At 34.3% G+C, this 15,998-nt stretch overlaps 1 protein-coding gene across 1 annotated transcript; it reads left to right on the top strand.

Annotated features, from left to right (window-relative positions):
- The first annotated feature begins 1,067 nt into the window (after positions 1 to 1,067).
- LOC134237323 (phosphatidylinositol polyphosphate 5-phosphatase type IV-like) lies at positions 1,068 to 15,737 on the top strand. Its single transcript, XM_062719429.1, has 11 exons — positions 1,068 to 1,160; positions 3,091 to 4,230; positions 11,296 to 11,419; positions 11,676 to 11,773; positions 12,580 to 12,704; positions 12,919 to 13,038; positions 13,308 to 13,409; positions 13,899 to 14,069; positions 14,263 to 14,384; positions 14,483 to 14,619; positions 14,914 to 15,737. Exons 2-11 carry the CDS (start codon positions 3,119 to 3,121, stop codon positions 15,035 to 15,037), a joined length of 2,235 nt encoding a protein of 744 aa, XP_062575413.1. The 5' UTR covers positions 1,068 to 1,160; positions 3,091 to 3,118; the 3' UTR covers positions 15,038 to 15,737.
- The last annotated feature ends 261 nt before the right edge of the window (positions 15,738 to 15,998 follow it).

The raw sequence follows: 15,998 nt of genomic DNA on the forward strand, positions 1-15,998 counted from the left end.
TTTGTTAACTTTGTCAGAATTGGTTGTATGATCCTGATATGGTTTGTTAACTTTGATAGGTTCCCCAAGCCGGCAAATAATTACGGAATTAATTAATTAGATGGCGGTATGCTAAAGTAACTACTATGAACATAATTATCAGTGTAAAAATAATAAAAATTTAAGTACTTCAAATAAACATATACAATCAAAATATTAATTAATATTCTACAAAATTTCGAAAACATAAATATGAAGGGACATGATAATTTTTTATTTTTTTGTTCGAAACTTTCCATACAGGTGCGAAAATCCTGGGGGCGAAACATTTTATACAGTTTATGCAATCCTTTCTTACAGACAATTTACTATTGGCAAACTTTAAATAAAAAAAAATAAGCCTCAAAGAATACAAGTTGGTCTGAAAATGGCATGCATGTATATACAGGAGGGCTAAGAAGTTTGACTTTCCTCGAGCAGAAACCCTTGGCTAGTGAGGATGGTAGGGGACTGCCCCACCCTTCCAATTTTTTCTAAACATAAATCGTTACTTGTTACAATGTACCCCCCCCCCCCCCTTTTCAAATTGTCAATGGTATGCGAGTTGGACAAGTTTTTTTTTTTTTTTTTTATTGTCAGCCGTGTTTTTCAAGTAACTTAATTTAACTTTTTTTTCTCTACTGACTGCTCTCCTCATAAAAACGATTCTACATGTAGGTCCCTGACATATACATTTAAAAAACCAGAGGACACCAATGATAATTATTTTAAAAGATGGTCCTAAATAAACAAGTAACAAGTGAATTTATAAAATGCATGTACGTAAGCCTTTTCCATTTATAGTTTTTCATTGTTTTAAAAAAGTTGATTTCCTATGCTCATGAACAAAAAATAAAATTTACAGCCCCATGAATTAAAAACATGAAAAAGCCCTTGTCTCCATAAATTTTGCATCGGTCCCATGCTTTGATAAATCCTTGAAAACGCTTTTAAATGTCGCATCATGATTCATGAGACCGAATGAGAAATATCCTCGTACGAGCTAACAAAGTAATGTCACGTTCCGCTTTTTGGCAAATTGGGCATGCGTGGTGGTTTCAATATGGAGTCAGAGTAGCGATAATAATACTTTCAATGCAATGAAATTTGCAGATTTCTGGGAATATGCGTAAAAAATAAAGGTATGATGCACACATTATATAGTTAAGAAAAGTTAGAAATGGTCAGGTATGTTTGCACTAACAGTTACATGCCCATTTTACTAGCACTTTGCTGTATTTACAAAGTTGCTATGAAAACTATTGCATTGTTTACAAATAAAAGATTCTGAATCACACGTGCTAAGTTACACCGCCCCTGTTTTAAGTAAAAATACTGTATCATGACCATCAGTCTGAAAGAGAAAGTTATTTTGAAACAAATTTACGGTAAGAAATTATCCTCAAGGCAGTTTTAAATTGATGATAAATTGATGATTTGAATATTGGTCACCGGCAATACTAAATGTTTATATTAAAAATCATCCGTACTCGGCGATATGAAATGTTTACATATAGTAAAAATGGTTTAGTAATACCGTTAATTCAGATTTTCAAGGTAGCTATAAATGGCGTATCTGAGCTAAAAAATAAAAATATGAGATTAAGTGTCTACAGACATGACAGATTTACATATTTGTTATTTACGTTCAAATTAAAATTTCCACCGATTTTGAATTGAAATATCCCCACTTTAGTGCAGTAAAATTGACTTTAAACAGTGTCTCACTCTGATATTTAAATGCCAAGTTGGAAAAAATTGGTAATTGTTTTAAATTTCTGATATCTATGAAACGCTATTGATTTAAATTGTGTTATTTTCAGGAAAGTCCTATATTCCTATAATGTAATAAAACAAATGGAAAGATCTTTTTAATTTTAGTTAGTCTGAACTTATCAAAAATATGCCATATATCCCTTTAATTCATTCTTATTACTTATGATTATTATGCCCTTCTTCAAAGAAGGGAGGGCATATTGCTTCGCTGTTGTCTGTCGGTGCACCATCAGTTTCCGTTCAATTTCTTCGCAGAGGATGCACAATTTATAATGAATTTTTGTATACAGATTTAACAAAAAAAAATATCTAGGTCGAGTTCTGTTTTGGGTAGGATTAAGCCATTTTGGACAGAGTTATTCCCCTTGGACTTAAAAAATTCCAGTTATTTGCAGTTTCCGTTCATTTTCTAAGGACATCTTGAGGACATCATCTCCCCTCTTACATGTACTATAGACCCCTGGAATTTTTGAAATTTTTTTTTTCTCAAAAAAAACAAAAAAAAAAAACAAAAAAAAAAACGAAAGAATTTTTTATTTGTCTCATGAAACTACATACATCCCTCATATATATATAACAACTCATTTTGTAGATTTAATATTCATTTCATTAAATGATTATATCATTAACTTTCACAAATGTTAAGACATTTCAGCTACATGTATTATCAAAGCTGAACTAACAGAAGTGATGAGGAGACTATACACAAGTAATTTAACACCTAGAAAGTCTGAAACACTATTTAAGAACACAATTTGAAGAAAGCTGGTTAATAAATTAAATGATATTAAACAGTTAAGAATGAATTTCAAGATTTTTTTTTCATAAAAATCTTTGAGGAAAATTTTCAAATTGACCAAATCATTTTGAAAGTGATAAATGAATGCATGAACTTCATTTGTTATAATGAACAGGTGACTTTAACAAACAGTGACCAATCTTTAGAATTCCACAAACAATACAAAGTTGTAAAGAGTTTTAACTGTTAGATTACAATGTTTTATAACCTGTGGGATTAGAAATCACTGTGCAGTAAGCATTATTTAAATAATTATATTATTATACACATGCACATTTGCTATAATTATGATAATCAGATTTTACTGTAGATGAGAAATGTGTTAAAGAGCACTCAAAACTATATAAATATAAATTTAATAATACAAGTAGTTGTATTTCAGAATACCTGATGTGTCAAATCTTTGAAAGAGAATGATTCTGTATCATTTTTCAAGGCTGCTATATGATATACCTGCTTTGTGTTATGTATACATAATTTTGTTTTGTTTTTTGCAGGTGATAATTTGGACCCAGATCTGGTAATATGGAGGTGGACATCAGTAATCTCAAACCTCCTAAAGGAGACAATGCCTCCCTCTCTTCTGCTGGTCGAAAACCTAAAAAGAAAAGTGCGCTGGCAAAACTCGCCGAAAAGAAGCGCAGGTCATCAGAGAGTGGCAGTGAACTGGGGTCATGTGTGTCGCTACAGTCCAATCAGAATCAAGACATCACCAAGGAGAAACCAGAATCAGACGCCAAGGAAGAGATGGAGGTAAAACTCGACAGCACCCAAACTTCAGATGAAGTCCTGGAAAATTCTAACAACAACCAGGCAGAGAATTTATCTAATAATGCAAACTACACAAAGCCAGGATTACAGCGTGGGAAGAGGGTGTCCAACACAAATGTGAAAAAAAATCCCAAACCAGCACCCAGACTGAAGAAGCCTGATCCCGAGAAATGTGATTGGGACCCCCCTCCCCCTCTTGATGCAGACGACAATGGAAGCAATGGAACAAAAGCACCATCTGATGCCACTATACACAGATTCCGGGCCCTGAAAATGGCTAATGATCCAAAGGGGTCATTAGAGTCCCTAAAGAGTCTTCCTTTTCAGCCAAAACCACCTCAGACACCAAAATCTGATAGGAAAGTGAAGGGGAAAGGAAATTCTAAAGGGGAAAAAAGAAACCGAGAGGCTGGTTCCTCTGGGGAGGAGATAGAGGTCGAAACCAAGTCAAAGAAACAGTCCTCCTCCTACATAAACATTAAAACAGAAACAGAGAAGTACGGCAGAGAAAAATCAGATGACGATGTGTTCATGAAAGATAACCCTAACAAAACTATAGGTTCCAATGCTGATGTGTTAGAGATAAACAAAAAGTACAATGAAATCCTACAAAGTGACAGTGTTCAAATGGCCAGTCCTGGTAGTGCCAGTACCTCCAGAGGACTCCTCCCTCCTCTTTCCTCTAAAACTCACCTCCCTCCCCTTGGGGACATCACCTCAACCTCGCTCAAGATGACCATGAAAACCGACCCCTCTTACCCTCATCAGAAGTTTGAAGATTCGCGGACATTAGACAATATTTCTCAGAGGTCTCTGTCAGCATCTTGTGCCATGTTACCCATCACCATCAGAGAAGCCAGGGCAAGGTAATATTTTATATGTTTACAATTGATATGTTTACCATTTGTTGTTGAATAGCAAATTGTCTTATGTCTTCCATTTCCAAAGATGCTGCTTCAATATATCAGATTATCACCTTAAGATCACATTTTTGCTATGTAAACTTTTCACAGAGAGCCAATTTTAACCAAACTTTACAAAGCATCCAAATCTTCAAGAAAAGACAAAAAAGCTAAAAAATATCTTTCCATTGCCATAGAGGTTACTAGGGAATCCAGAAATATATCCCAAATCTTTTTTTTCTCAAGAACCACTGGGCCAATGATTAAGCTTTGAATTTTGTTAAAATCATGACCCCCAGGGGTAGGGCGGGGTCACAATAGGGAATCCAAGTTTTACATAGAAATATATAGAACAAATCTTTAAAAATCTTCTTCTCAAGAACCACTGGGCCAGGAAAGCTGAAACTTATGTGGGAGCATCCTTGGGTAGTGTAGATATCAAATTCTTAAAATCATGACCCCCGGGGGTAGGGCGGGGCCACAATAGGAAATCCAAGTTTTACATAGAAATATATTGAACAAATCTTTAAAAATCTTCTTCTCAAGAACCACTGGGCCAGGAAAGCTGAAACTTATGTGGAAGCATCCTTGGGTAGTGTAGATATTAAATTGTTAAAATCATGACCACGGGGGTAGGGCGGGGCCACAATAGGGAATCCCAAGTTTTACATAGAAATATATAGAACAAATCTTTAAAAATCTTCTTCTTAGAAACCACTGGGCCAGGGAGGCTGAAACTTATGTGGAAGCATCCTTGGGTAGTGTAGATATTAAATTGTTAAAATCATGACCCGGGGGGGTAGGGCGGGGCCACAATAGGGAATCCAAGTTTTACATAGAAATATATAGAACAAATCTTTAAAAATCTTCTTCTCAAGAACCACTGGGCCAGGAAAGCTGAAACTTATGTGGAAGCATCCTTGGGTAGTGTAGATATTAAATTGTTAAAATCATGACCCCCGGGGGTAGGGCGGGGCCACAATAGGGAATCCCAAGTTTTACATAGAAATATATAAAACAAATCTTTATAAATCTTCTTCTCAAGAACCACTGGGCCAGGAAAGCTGAAACTTATTTGGAAGCATCCTTGGGTAGTGTAAATATTAAATTGTTAAAATCATGACCCCTGGGGGTAGGGCATGATAGGTATAGCAAGAGGGGGAATCTGGTAATGATCTGCATCACCCAAGTTACTCAGGTGAGCGATGTGGCCCATGGGCCTCTTGTTTTTCTGTGCAATAATTAAGCTTTGAAATCTTATTTTTTGATGTGATAAATCTTATAAAAGCACCTGACCTTGCAGACAGGTGGAATATGATGTGTCAGCATAGTATGATAATTTGTCAGCATGGCAAGATGCTGTTTTACAACAAACAGCTTTCAAAAATAAGAAGTCAATGCTGATCAATACATGTTTACGGTAATAGGAAGGGAGAAAATGTGTGGCTAAACAGAGAATCGAACCCAAGACCCCTGCATCACTAGACAGGTGCTCTACCAACTGAGCTACCCAAGCCGATATCCAAGGCCCAAACTTCTAAATGTAATGGTTTGGGCTGAAAATATCAGCCTATAGCTAGCTAGCACAGTAGGTAGAGCACCTTATAAGTGATGCAGGGGTCCAGGCCACGCCAGGGGATTCCAGGTCCAGTCATACATTTTCTCCTTTTCCGTTTCTCATGTATTTACATTATCTTATTTTTTTTTTCTTCATAAATGTTAATTGCATACATCTTTAAGCACCTTTCAAAACTGGTGTGATTTTTAGATGCAAGGGCCCTTCTAACCCCCCGTTCACACAGAGCTGCGACTCTACGGCGATCATCCTGATCAAGCCACAATCTGAATTTTTTTTGGATCGGGGCAGATCGCAGCCGATCGGCGTCTAAATAGAGCAATTCACGCAAATTATGGTCTTCGCAACGACCGTACTACGATGTGGCTACGTCAAACGTGATGCTAACACGCTTCTAGTACGATGTTACGCAGACCGTTGCCGACAAACGGCCGTGTTTACTGCGTTTACGCTACGCTGCCACTAGGACATTAAAGACCATACTACGACGCTATGCAGACCTAGATGACTGTACGGCGATGTCGCTACGGTGGTGCCGATCAAATTACGATTGCATTACACTTCTAGTACGATTTTGACGATGATGTGAATCTATATATCTTGCAACCGCAGATTTTTGTACTACGATTTTAGCGATGATACAAAGCTTGCGACCGCATTTTTCTTTTTTTTTTTGCGGTCTTTACCATATGGTTTAGGGGCATTTTCAATTTTAACTGTAACAAGATGTGAAAATTCTCAATTGCAAATGATCGTCAAGTATATTGTCACCCTTTATATGTAGTTTACAGATGATGATTGGTCAAATATTAGCGCTATAAGAACAAACTCCTGTTTGATAGGTCGTGATATGATCGGTGTAAGGTCCTTGAAGGTCTTCATAGGATCTTCAGGAACGTAGAGAGATCGTAGTGAGAACGTAATACGAACGTAGAGGCAGCATTGTATGAGCGTACTTGATAAGTTCCTACGCTCTTACGGCGCTTTTACTATGATCACGAAGATCTCTCTACGATGCTTCCGCGCTGCTTGTTCGATTACGGCGCTTCTACTACGCTCTTCTTACGACTTAACCCCGATTCTTGTTGGCCACGATCCCGCTACGCTTGTTTTGAACATGTTCAAAATAAGCGTGGTGAGAGCGTAGAGCTCTCCAATCATGAAGACCCTACTGCGATCATACTACGCTTATGACGACAGCACGACGTTTCTCCTGCGATTTTTCACGATCGGCCACGCTGTCAGCCACGCTTTGATTGTAGTAGAAGCGGCGTCTATGTGTGAACGGGGGGTAACATAGAAAATTAAATAGCCTAAATGAATATAGTGTGGGGAAATAAACTACTTAATTCTAAACATACACTTGTTATATTTTACAACAATTGTAAGGTATTTGTTTTTAGCTCTACTGGTCAGAGACCAGAAGAGCTTATGCGATAGTAATGCGTCCGTCGTCCGTCCGTCTGTCTAGCTGTCTGTCTGGTCTGTCTGTCCGTCTGTCTGTCTGTAAACAATTTTTCAAAATGCTTCTCCTCCTACAGTTTTGGTCAGATTTCAGTATAACTTGGCACAGAAGTAGACTACACTAAGATACATAATTCAGTGCATCGGTTTTTGATTTCGATGAACGGTGTTGCCATGGTTACTAAAAATAGAAATTTCTATGAAATTCTTTCAAAATGCTACTCCTCCTACAGTTTTTGTCAGATTTCAATATAAGTTGGCACACAAGTAGACTACACTAAGATACATAATTCTCTATATCGGTTTTTGATTTCGATGAACGGTGTTGCAGTGGTTACTAAAAATAGAAATTTCTGTGAAATTCTTTCAAAATGCTACTCCTCCTATAGTTTTGTTCAGATTTCAATATAACTTGGCACACAAGTAGACTACACTAAGATACATAATTCTGTGTATCGGTTTTTGATTTATGAACGGTGTTGCCGTGGTTACTAAAAATAGAAATTTCTGTGAAATTCTTTCAAAATGCTACTCCGCCTACAGTTTTGGTCTGATTTCAGTATAACTTGGCACACATGTAGACTACACTAAGATACATAATTCTGATTTCGATGTACGGTGTTGCCGTGGTTACTAAAAATAGAAATTTCTGTGAAATTCTTTCAAAATGCTACTCCTCATACAGTTTTGGTCAGATTTCAATATAACTTGGCACACAAGTATACTATACTAAGATACATAATTCTCTGTATCGGTTTTTGATTTCGATGAACGGTGTTGCAGTGGTTACTAAAAATAGAAATTTCTGTGAAATTCTTTCAAAATGCTACTCCTCCTATAGTTTTGTTCAGATTTCAATATAACTTGGCACACAAGTAGACTACACTAAGATACATCATTCTGTGTATCGGTTTTTGATTTCGATGAACGGTGTTGCCGTGGTTACTAAAAATAGAAATTTCTGTGAAATTCTTTCAAAATGCTACTCCGCCTACAGTTTTGGTCTGATTTCAGTATAACTTGGCACACAAGTAGACTACACTAAGATACATAATTTTGATTTCGATGTACGGTGTTGCCGTGGTTACTAAAAATAGAAATTTCTGTGAAATTCTTTCAAAATGCTACTCCGCCTACAGTTTTGGTCTGATTTCAGTATAACTTGGCACACAAGTAGACTACACTAAGATACATAATTCTGATTTCGATGTACGGTGTTGCCGTGGTTACTAAAAATAGAAATTTCTGTGAAATTCTTTCAAAATGCTACTCCTCATACAGTTTTGGTCAGATTTCAATATAACTTGGCACACAAGTATACTATACTAAGATACATAATTCTCTGTATCGGTTTTTGATTTCGATGAATGGTGTTGCAGTGGTAACTAAAAATAGAAATTTCTGTGAAATTCTTTCAAAATGCTACTCCTCCTACAGTTTTGGTCAGATTTCAATATAACTTGGCACACAAGTAGAATACACTAAGATACATAATTCTTTGTATCGGTTTTTGATTTCGATGAATGCTGTTGCCGTGGTTACTAAAAATAGAAATTTCTCTGAAATTCTTTCAAAATGCTCCTCCCCTACAGTTTTGGTCTGATTTCAATATAACTTGGCACACAAGTAGACTACACTAAGATACATAATTCTATTTATCGGTTTTTGATTTCGATGAACGGTGTTGCCGTGGTTACTTAAAATAGAAATATTTGTGAAATTCTTTCAAAATGCTTCTCGTCTTAGAGTTTTGGTCTGATTTTAGTATAACTTGGCACACAAGTAGACTACACTAAGATACATAATTCTGTGTATCAGTTTTTCACTTCAATGAACGGTGTTGCCCTGAATACTAAAAATATAAATTTTTGTTAAATACTCTCCAAATAATGTGGCATGCAAGTAGACTACACTAAGAACGTAAAGAGACTTAATCAAGGATCATTATTCTATTTATTGCTGTTGAAAAGTTTCAATTCCCAACTGCTTAAAATTACTTTTCTTTTCCTTTGCTATAAGTACAAACCAGTAGAGCTTCAGTCTCAACAGAGACTTCTGGTTATTTGAGTTAAGGCAAAACAAAATACATTTGGTGTTCCAAGTGAATTGAAAATATGTGTTGTTCTAATTGTGCAATCCACCATGCATTGACAAGAAGGCATAGGGAGTTGAATGCTGATAAATTAAATGCAGATTTTCAATGGATTTCATAGAAAAAAAAAACACTGAATGTATGCTACTATATGTGTAATACTGCAAAAGTATTACATTTAGCAGTGTATTCTATTTAGAAATTTTGGTGGAAAGAAGCATCCAGTAAATCAAGTACATCGCTAAATGTCTTGTATATCATATATTATGTCTAGCACATTCAGTTAAAGCTAAATCCAATTTATGCTAACTTCTTGAAAAAATAACTTCCACCAAATATTGTACATGCCAAATATACATTTACAGAATATATAATTGCTTTATGCAAATACATATATGTAAATTCAAGACAAAGGAAAAAGAGGAAATGTTGAACATTTTTTCCTAATTACGGTTTGTGATGTAAATGGATGTGCAAGGATAGAGAATACTGGTAGTATATAATAAGTTTTTAAACAATCTATAGTATTAAATACTGCAATACAAAGGAGTCATTGAGTAATATTAGTTAAGAATTGTGCATATTCATTGCAATCAGTTTAAATATCTTTCTCCATGAATGATGGCCGGTTATGCACATGCATCCATTGAATTGTTGGTATATTTTACTATCATGCCTAAAAAGCAAAAAAATAAATAAATAAATAAATAAATGAATAAATAAAAAAATTTTAAAAAAGAGGTACAGAATTATTTTTCTGAAAATTGGAATTGGTGTCAAATTTTAGGGAACAAAAATGAATTTTGTGCAGACAAACATAATGTGCAGGTCTTATTGTATAGGTATACTGGTACATGTACTAGGGATTAGTACATATGATTTATATGGTACATGTATATTATTTAGTAGAAATGATTCAAAGAATGCCAAAAACAGAAGGAAAGAAAGGTGGAAAAAATATAATACAAAGAGTTGCATCACGTAAATATATTATGCAATATTGACAAAAATTTACCCTTTTCTCTTTAATATTTATTTCTGAAATTCTAGATTTTGTGCATAACTTTAAGACATATTTTGGCCCAATTTGAATCTTTTTTTATTTTAATTAATCAGAAAGTTTTGCAAATTATGACCATGATTTTCTTTGAAAGTTTGATATTAGAACTTCACAACAATTCTAAATGCCAAGATACATGTATTTATCACTTTCTGGTTTCCTCTACACTGAAAAGATCTAATCTTCCCCCATGTATCACTGGAAAAAGTCAATATTGACAGCGGTAATACTAATCAAATATCAATAGGAAAAGAGCCATCTTTGCCACACAGTCACATTATGGACAATTCTTGTTCAGACTTGATTAGCTCAGAAAACATGGGGGCTAAAATATGTAACTCGAAAATTAAGTCAATTAATATTTAACAGCAGGGGACAATATATGTCCATTAAGCACTTTATGACAAGGTTTTGTCCAGATGATGATTTATGGAATTGTAACAATGACCTTTACTATAGGGGTAAGAAGATTAAGGGGCTATTGATCAACTGTAACCAAAACACACAGTTCGATCTATACTAGTCGTGACATTTAAATTCCTGTTATATAGTGCACGTCCAGGCCTTTAATGTGTAGGAAATTGAATGATATTTGTCTTGTAAAATAGACAATTTTGGCCACTTTCATTTTATTGATTTGTTTTGACGGAAGCCACTGCTATTGACAACAAATTAACACTGGAATACACATCAACACTTTCAGTTTTCCTTATCTTGACAGTTTAATTAATGGGCAACTTTTTCCCATGTTTGTTCTGTGAAACATGTGACATTGAGCGTTGGATACAGAAATCAGCTGTTAACAATGTCTATTCTATATCCAATTCCAATCTGTAGGACCGGCTCGAGGGGAGATATCAGTATCACCTCCTCCCTCGTAGGGGCCCCAGAACTGGAGAGGTACTTCCCTGACCACCAACTCCGAATCTGGGTAGGAATCTGGAACATGGGGGACAAGAAGGTGAGTCCATGGTTCATTCCAGGTAAATGATATCCTCTATATTAATGACATTCAAGTTTTAATAAAAATTAATACTCTTGTATTTGTCTGTATGCTTTGTTGTAATGTAAAATTTAATAAACAAAACATGTACAATAAATTGATTACATTTTAAGCCTCTTTTAAGTCCTAGGGTGAATATATAAGATAAGTGAGACTGATAGAACTAATCCGTATAGCACTATAGTGTAACTTAGTTATGAATCCTTCTTTGTAGGAGTGTAAGGACTCACTGCAGGACTTTATCCTGCCAGTAGAGAGTGAAATTATGCAAGACGTGTATGCTGTTGGAACTCAGGAAAACAATATTATCAAGTAAGAAAGGCCAGCATAAAGAATGATAAATACTTTGTTTTATTTTGCAGCTTGGATTATTTGCATGTGAATTTAGAATCCAGAAGACAAGCCAATAATCATTTCCAAGCAGAATTCTTTTGTAGTATATTTAGTCAGGCTATTTGACTTTTTTCCCCATGACAACTAATGTTTCTTGTATGTGTACATTTAATCAATCACTGATGATTTCATGAATATTATTTTAGTATGGTCTGACTTGAGCAAAAGTATACATTAACTGTTTTTAACTTCAACTTAGACATTACAAATTTAGCACATAAAAAATAAATACATGTGAAACATTACATTGATATTTATAGAAAATGTCTTCAAATTTTTAATTGTAAATAATTTATACTAAAAGCACCTTCAGTGGACATGATCACAGTCCATAATGACATGTATACTGAAAGCATGAATTTTCTTATATTTAAACACAGTAAATTGATATGTTCTACACATATGTTAGATTAAGAGAAACTATCAGGTCAGAAAATTTTCAATAGACTACTATCATTTAATTATACATGTACTTAAAATGTGGATTCTGAGATTTGGCAATGGAAAGATTTAAAGTTATTTTTCTTGGACCTTTTTTTTTATTAAGATAACAAAATTTGAATTGTTTTTGTATTTAATTTATTTTGTTTTATGACCCAAGGGTGTGACAAGGAAAAGACTTGGTGTTCTCATTTCGATTGGGGATAAACTTACTTCTGAAAAAAACCCAGCGGGGGGTAATTTGTACCGTTCGGACAGTTCTAGTTTATTTTGTTTTATGACAGAAAAGATTGGGAGGTGCTGTTACAGGCCACGCTGGGACCTACGCACGTGCTTTATCACTCAGCATCCCACGGATCCCTACATCTTGCCATATTTTTACGCAGGGATCTTATCTGGTTTTGTTCAGGTAAAGCGGAATTTAATACTCAGGCCATCTCCTGAATGTGGAGAGTCATACTTCAAGACTTCATTCGGCTTCATGGAACATTGATCAACAATATTAATAGTTGTTGTATTCAGCAGTCTATTAAAAGAAGTTAGATACATATAGTATGATGGCATCATTTAAATTATCAGTTTTTGGGAGGTTTTGAAATTTTATGAACTTATTTCCTTTTTAGTACCGGATGATGAACAAATATCCACTAGGGCTGTTACAATGGTGAAAACTAAAGGAGCGGTAGCAATCTCATTTTATTTTTTTGGAACCTCATTTCTTTTTGTCAATTGTCATCTAACTTGTAAGTATTAATTCAGCTGTTAATGTAAGTCAGTATTTATCAAAACTCTCAAAAGAACATTACATTAGACACATTGAATGTTATGTTTATATAGATATAAGATTAAAAACACTTGTCTGGCTTTACCTCTTTATATATATTTTCTTAAATAAAAAGTCTTATGTAAGATCCCATTATTTTCAAAATTCTGGTTCCAAAACTACTTTTCTCTTTAAGAGGTAGAAAATTATAAGAAATTTTGACTGTAAAGATCACTTTATGTTACACAGCTGATGATGGTCGTCTCAAGGATAGGATAACAGATTATCATAAAATCAGTTCCAGTCTAAAGATGCCGAAATACTCTCATAAAGACCAGAAAAGTGTTCAAGGTAAACATGCATAGACCTATGTGTAGTTAACTGAAGTATAAGTTTCATTCAATTACCTATATAGTGCACTCAAGTACTTCAGTACTGTATTTTATTGATCTAAAATTGCCATAAAGAAAAGAAAAGGTTGTAAATGATGTCAAATGTCAAGCAGCTTGGTTAGGGAATCTGGAAAATTTTGAACTACATGTACATTAAAATGCTAGAGTACTTTACACTTGTGATAATTTTGTTTGATTAAGATTTCAATAATTTATACGGTACATGTAAAATGTACTGTGGAATCATCATTGTTTATGAGTAATTAGTGTTTATGGATATTCAAACAAATATTGATACACACAGCAGATTTATTTATTTTGCTAACATACACCTTACCTGTGTAATTATGCCCCCACAAATCAGTAAATTTTTGGTTATCCACAAACAATGGTGATTCCTCAGTATATTAAATTAGAATCATATGCACATATATTTATATTTAACCAGGTGATGCTCTCAATAAATATGACCATGTGTTTTGGTTTGGGGACCTTAATTTTCGGATAGACAAGGGACGTAATACTGTAGAGGACTTAGTTAAATCTATCGTTGAGCAGGAACATCCTAACTTTGAATTTCTACTAGAGGGGGATGAACTTAATGACTGTATAAATAAAGGTAAGTTCTTTGTTGGATTGGAATCAGGTCTGGTGAACGTTGTTTAATTAAGATTTACTTACAAATGATAGCAGAGAATATTTAACATATCTGGTGTAAAGCTGTTTTAATTTCTCAAAAATAATGCAAGGTTTCTGAGGTATGTAGATTGTTTTACTTGAATTTGATTACATATTTTGTGCATTGTTTGCAGATCAAGTTTTCCATGGATTCTTAGAGGGACGCATAAACTTTAAACCTACCTATAAATTTGATTTACATGTAGATGAAGATAGATATGATACATCTAGTAAGCTACGGATTCCATCCTACACAGTACGTACAGTTTCCATTGAGTAAATATATTTTGATTCATATTTGATATAAAGAAATCTGTTTTCAGTCTTAGTTGTTCGTGTTATTTGTGATTGTAGGATAGAATATTATTTAAACCTCGTAAGAAGAATTCCATAAGATGTCTCCATTATGATGCTGTTATGAACCTGAGATTATCAGACCATCGTCCAGTTTATGGTCTTTATGAAGCAATGATCAAACCTGGCAGAGACAAGTAAGTCACAAAAATGCTGAGTATAACATAAATGTCCATGATTTTCTTTAGAATGCATTTAAAAGTTTGACATTCATCAGTGACCCATACAATACAATTTTTAAAGAATATCTAGGTAAAATTTTAAAAAAGGAAATTATTATCAGGTTTAACTAGTCTAGAGTATTTAGTTCTCTTTGGTAAGAGTTTTAGAAAAATGCTACTGTGACTGAAACAATGAGATGAGAAAATCAAGATTTCTTTTTTACATGGCCTTAATGAATTGGAACTAAAAGGAACACTTTTCTTTTGCAGTATTCCAATGGCAGCTGGTCACTTTGACAGAGATGTTTATTTGGAGGCTAACAAGAAGTGGGACATAAATTTAGAACATAAAGCCAAAAACCAGAAAAACAGTACAGTGTGTGCCATACAATGAGAAAATGTAGAAAGGGAGATAACCCAATTTTAAAACTCAAATAAATAAGACTCAAGAGCAGACTGCATTGGAAAGAAGACTGGATGCCTGATAAAAAGATTTGTAGTTGGTTCAGCTAGAAGGCAGCTTCTCTTGATTCCTGTTAGGACCAAGCTGAAGGAAATGTTGAACAGGAAATGTCTGTGTCAAGGAAGAGGTTAATATCACCCCAAAAAATACAACCTGAAAGTTTGTTTATCAAAATCTTTAGGGCATGAAATAATCTTTAAATTTTTACATCAGTGTGTATTACAGAGATTGGTGAGAGTTTCTTTTTGAAAACTTCAGGTATTAAATTTTTCGAGATACAGTGGATGTATAAAATGGCATTTTAGTAGAAAAAATAACAAAATGTCAATAAGAATGCAATGTTTTCTACAAGTAGAAGCTATTAAGAATGCAATTTTTGTTACAAGCATTAATATTTGTTGAATTAGTATTACAAGTACAAATGCAAATCCATGTGCAATACACATGTTTGTATTTGATTATTGCATATAAAAATGTCCTGCCATTTATATGGATACCAAAAAGTTTAAAAAAGAGAAATCGAATACAATGTACAATGTACATATATTTTCAAATAAATTAATTGGGGTTCTTAATAACAGAATTGTAATTTTAATGAAGTGTGATTTCAACGTTTTAAAGCTTTTAGCTAATTTTTGTCTCGCCTGCGACGAATGTCGCGAAGCGAGACATAGCGACCATAGATTCCGTCGTCGTCGTCGTCGTCGTCGGCGTCCAACTTTTGGTTAACCCAAATGTCAAAGTTTTATAAACTGCAATAACTTTCTCAAATTTTATTCAGTCTTCTTGAAATTTGTACAAAATATTCAGTATGGATAAAAATTTATATCCCAAGTATGATTTTGAAAAAAAAAATTCAAATTTTTCCGTATTTTTTCCTTAAGTTGGACTT

The sequence above is a fragment of the Saccostrea cucullata genome, unplaced genomic scaffold (assembly GCF_032062105.1).
Source record: "Saccostrea cucullata isolate Sc308-1 unplaced genomic scaffold, CSIRO_AGI_Scuc_v1 ctg16, whole genome shotgun sequence".
Classification (NCBI taxonomy): domain Eukaryota; kingdom Metazoa; phylum Mollusca; class Bivalvia; order Ostreida; family Ostreidae; genus Saccostrea; species Saccostrea cuccullata.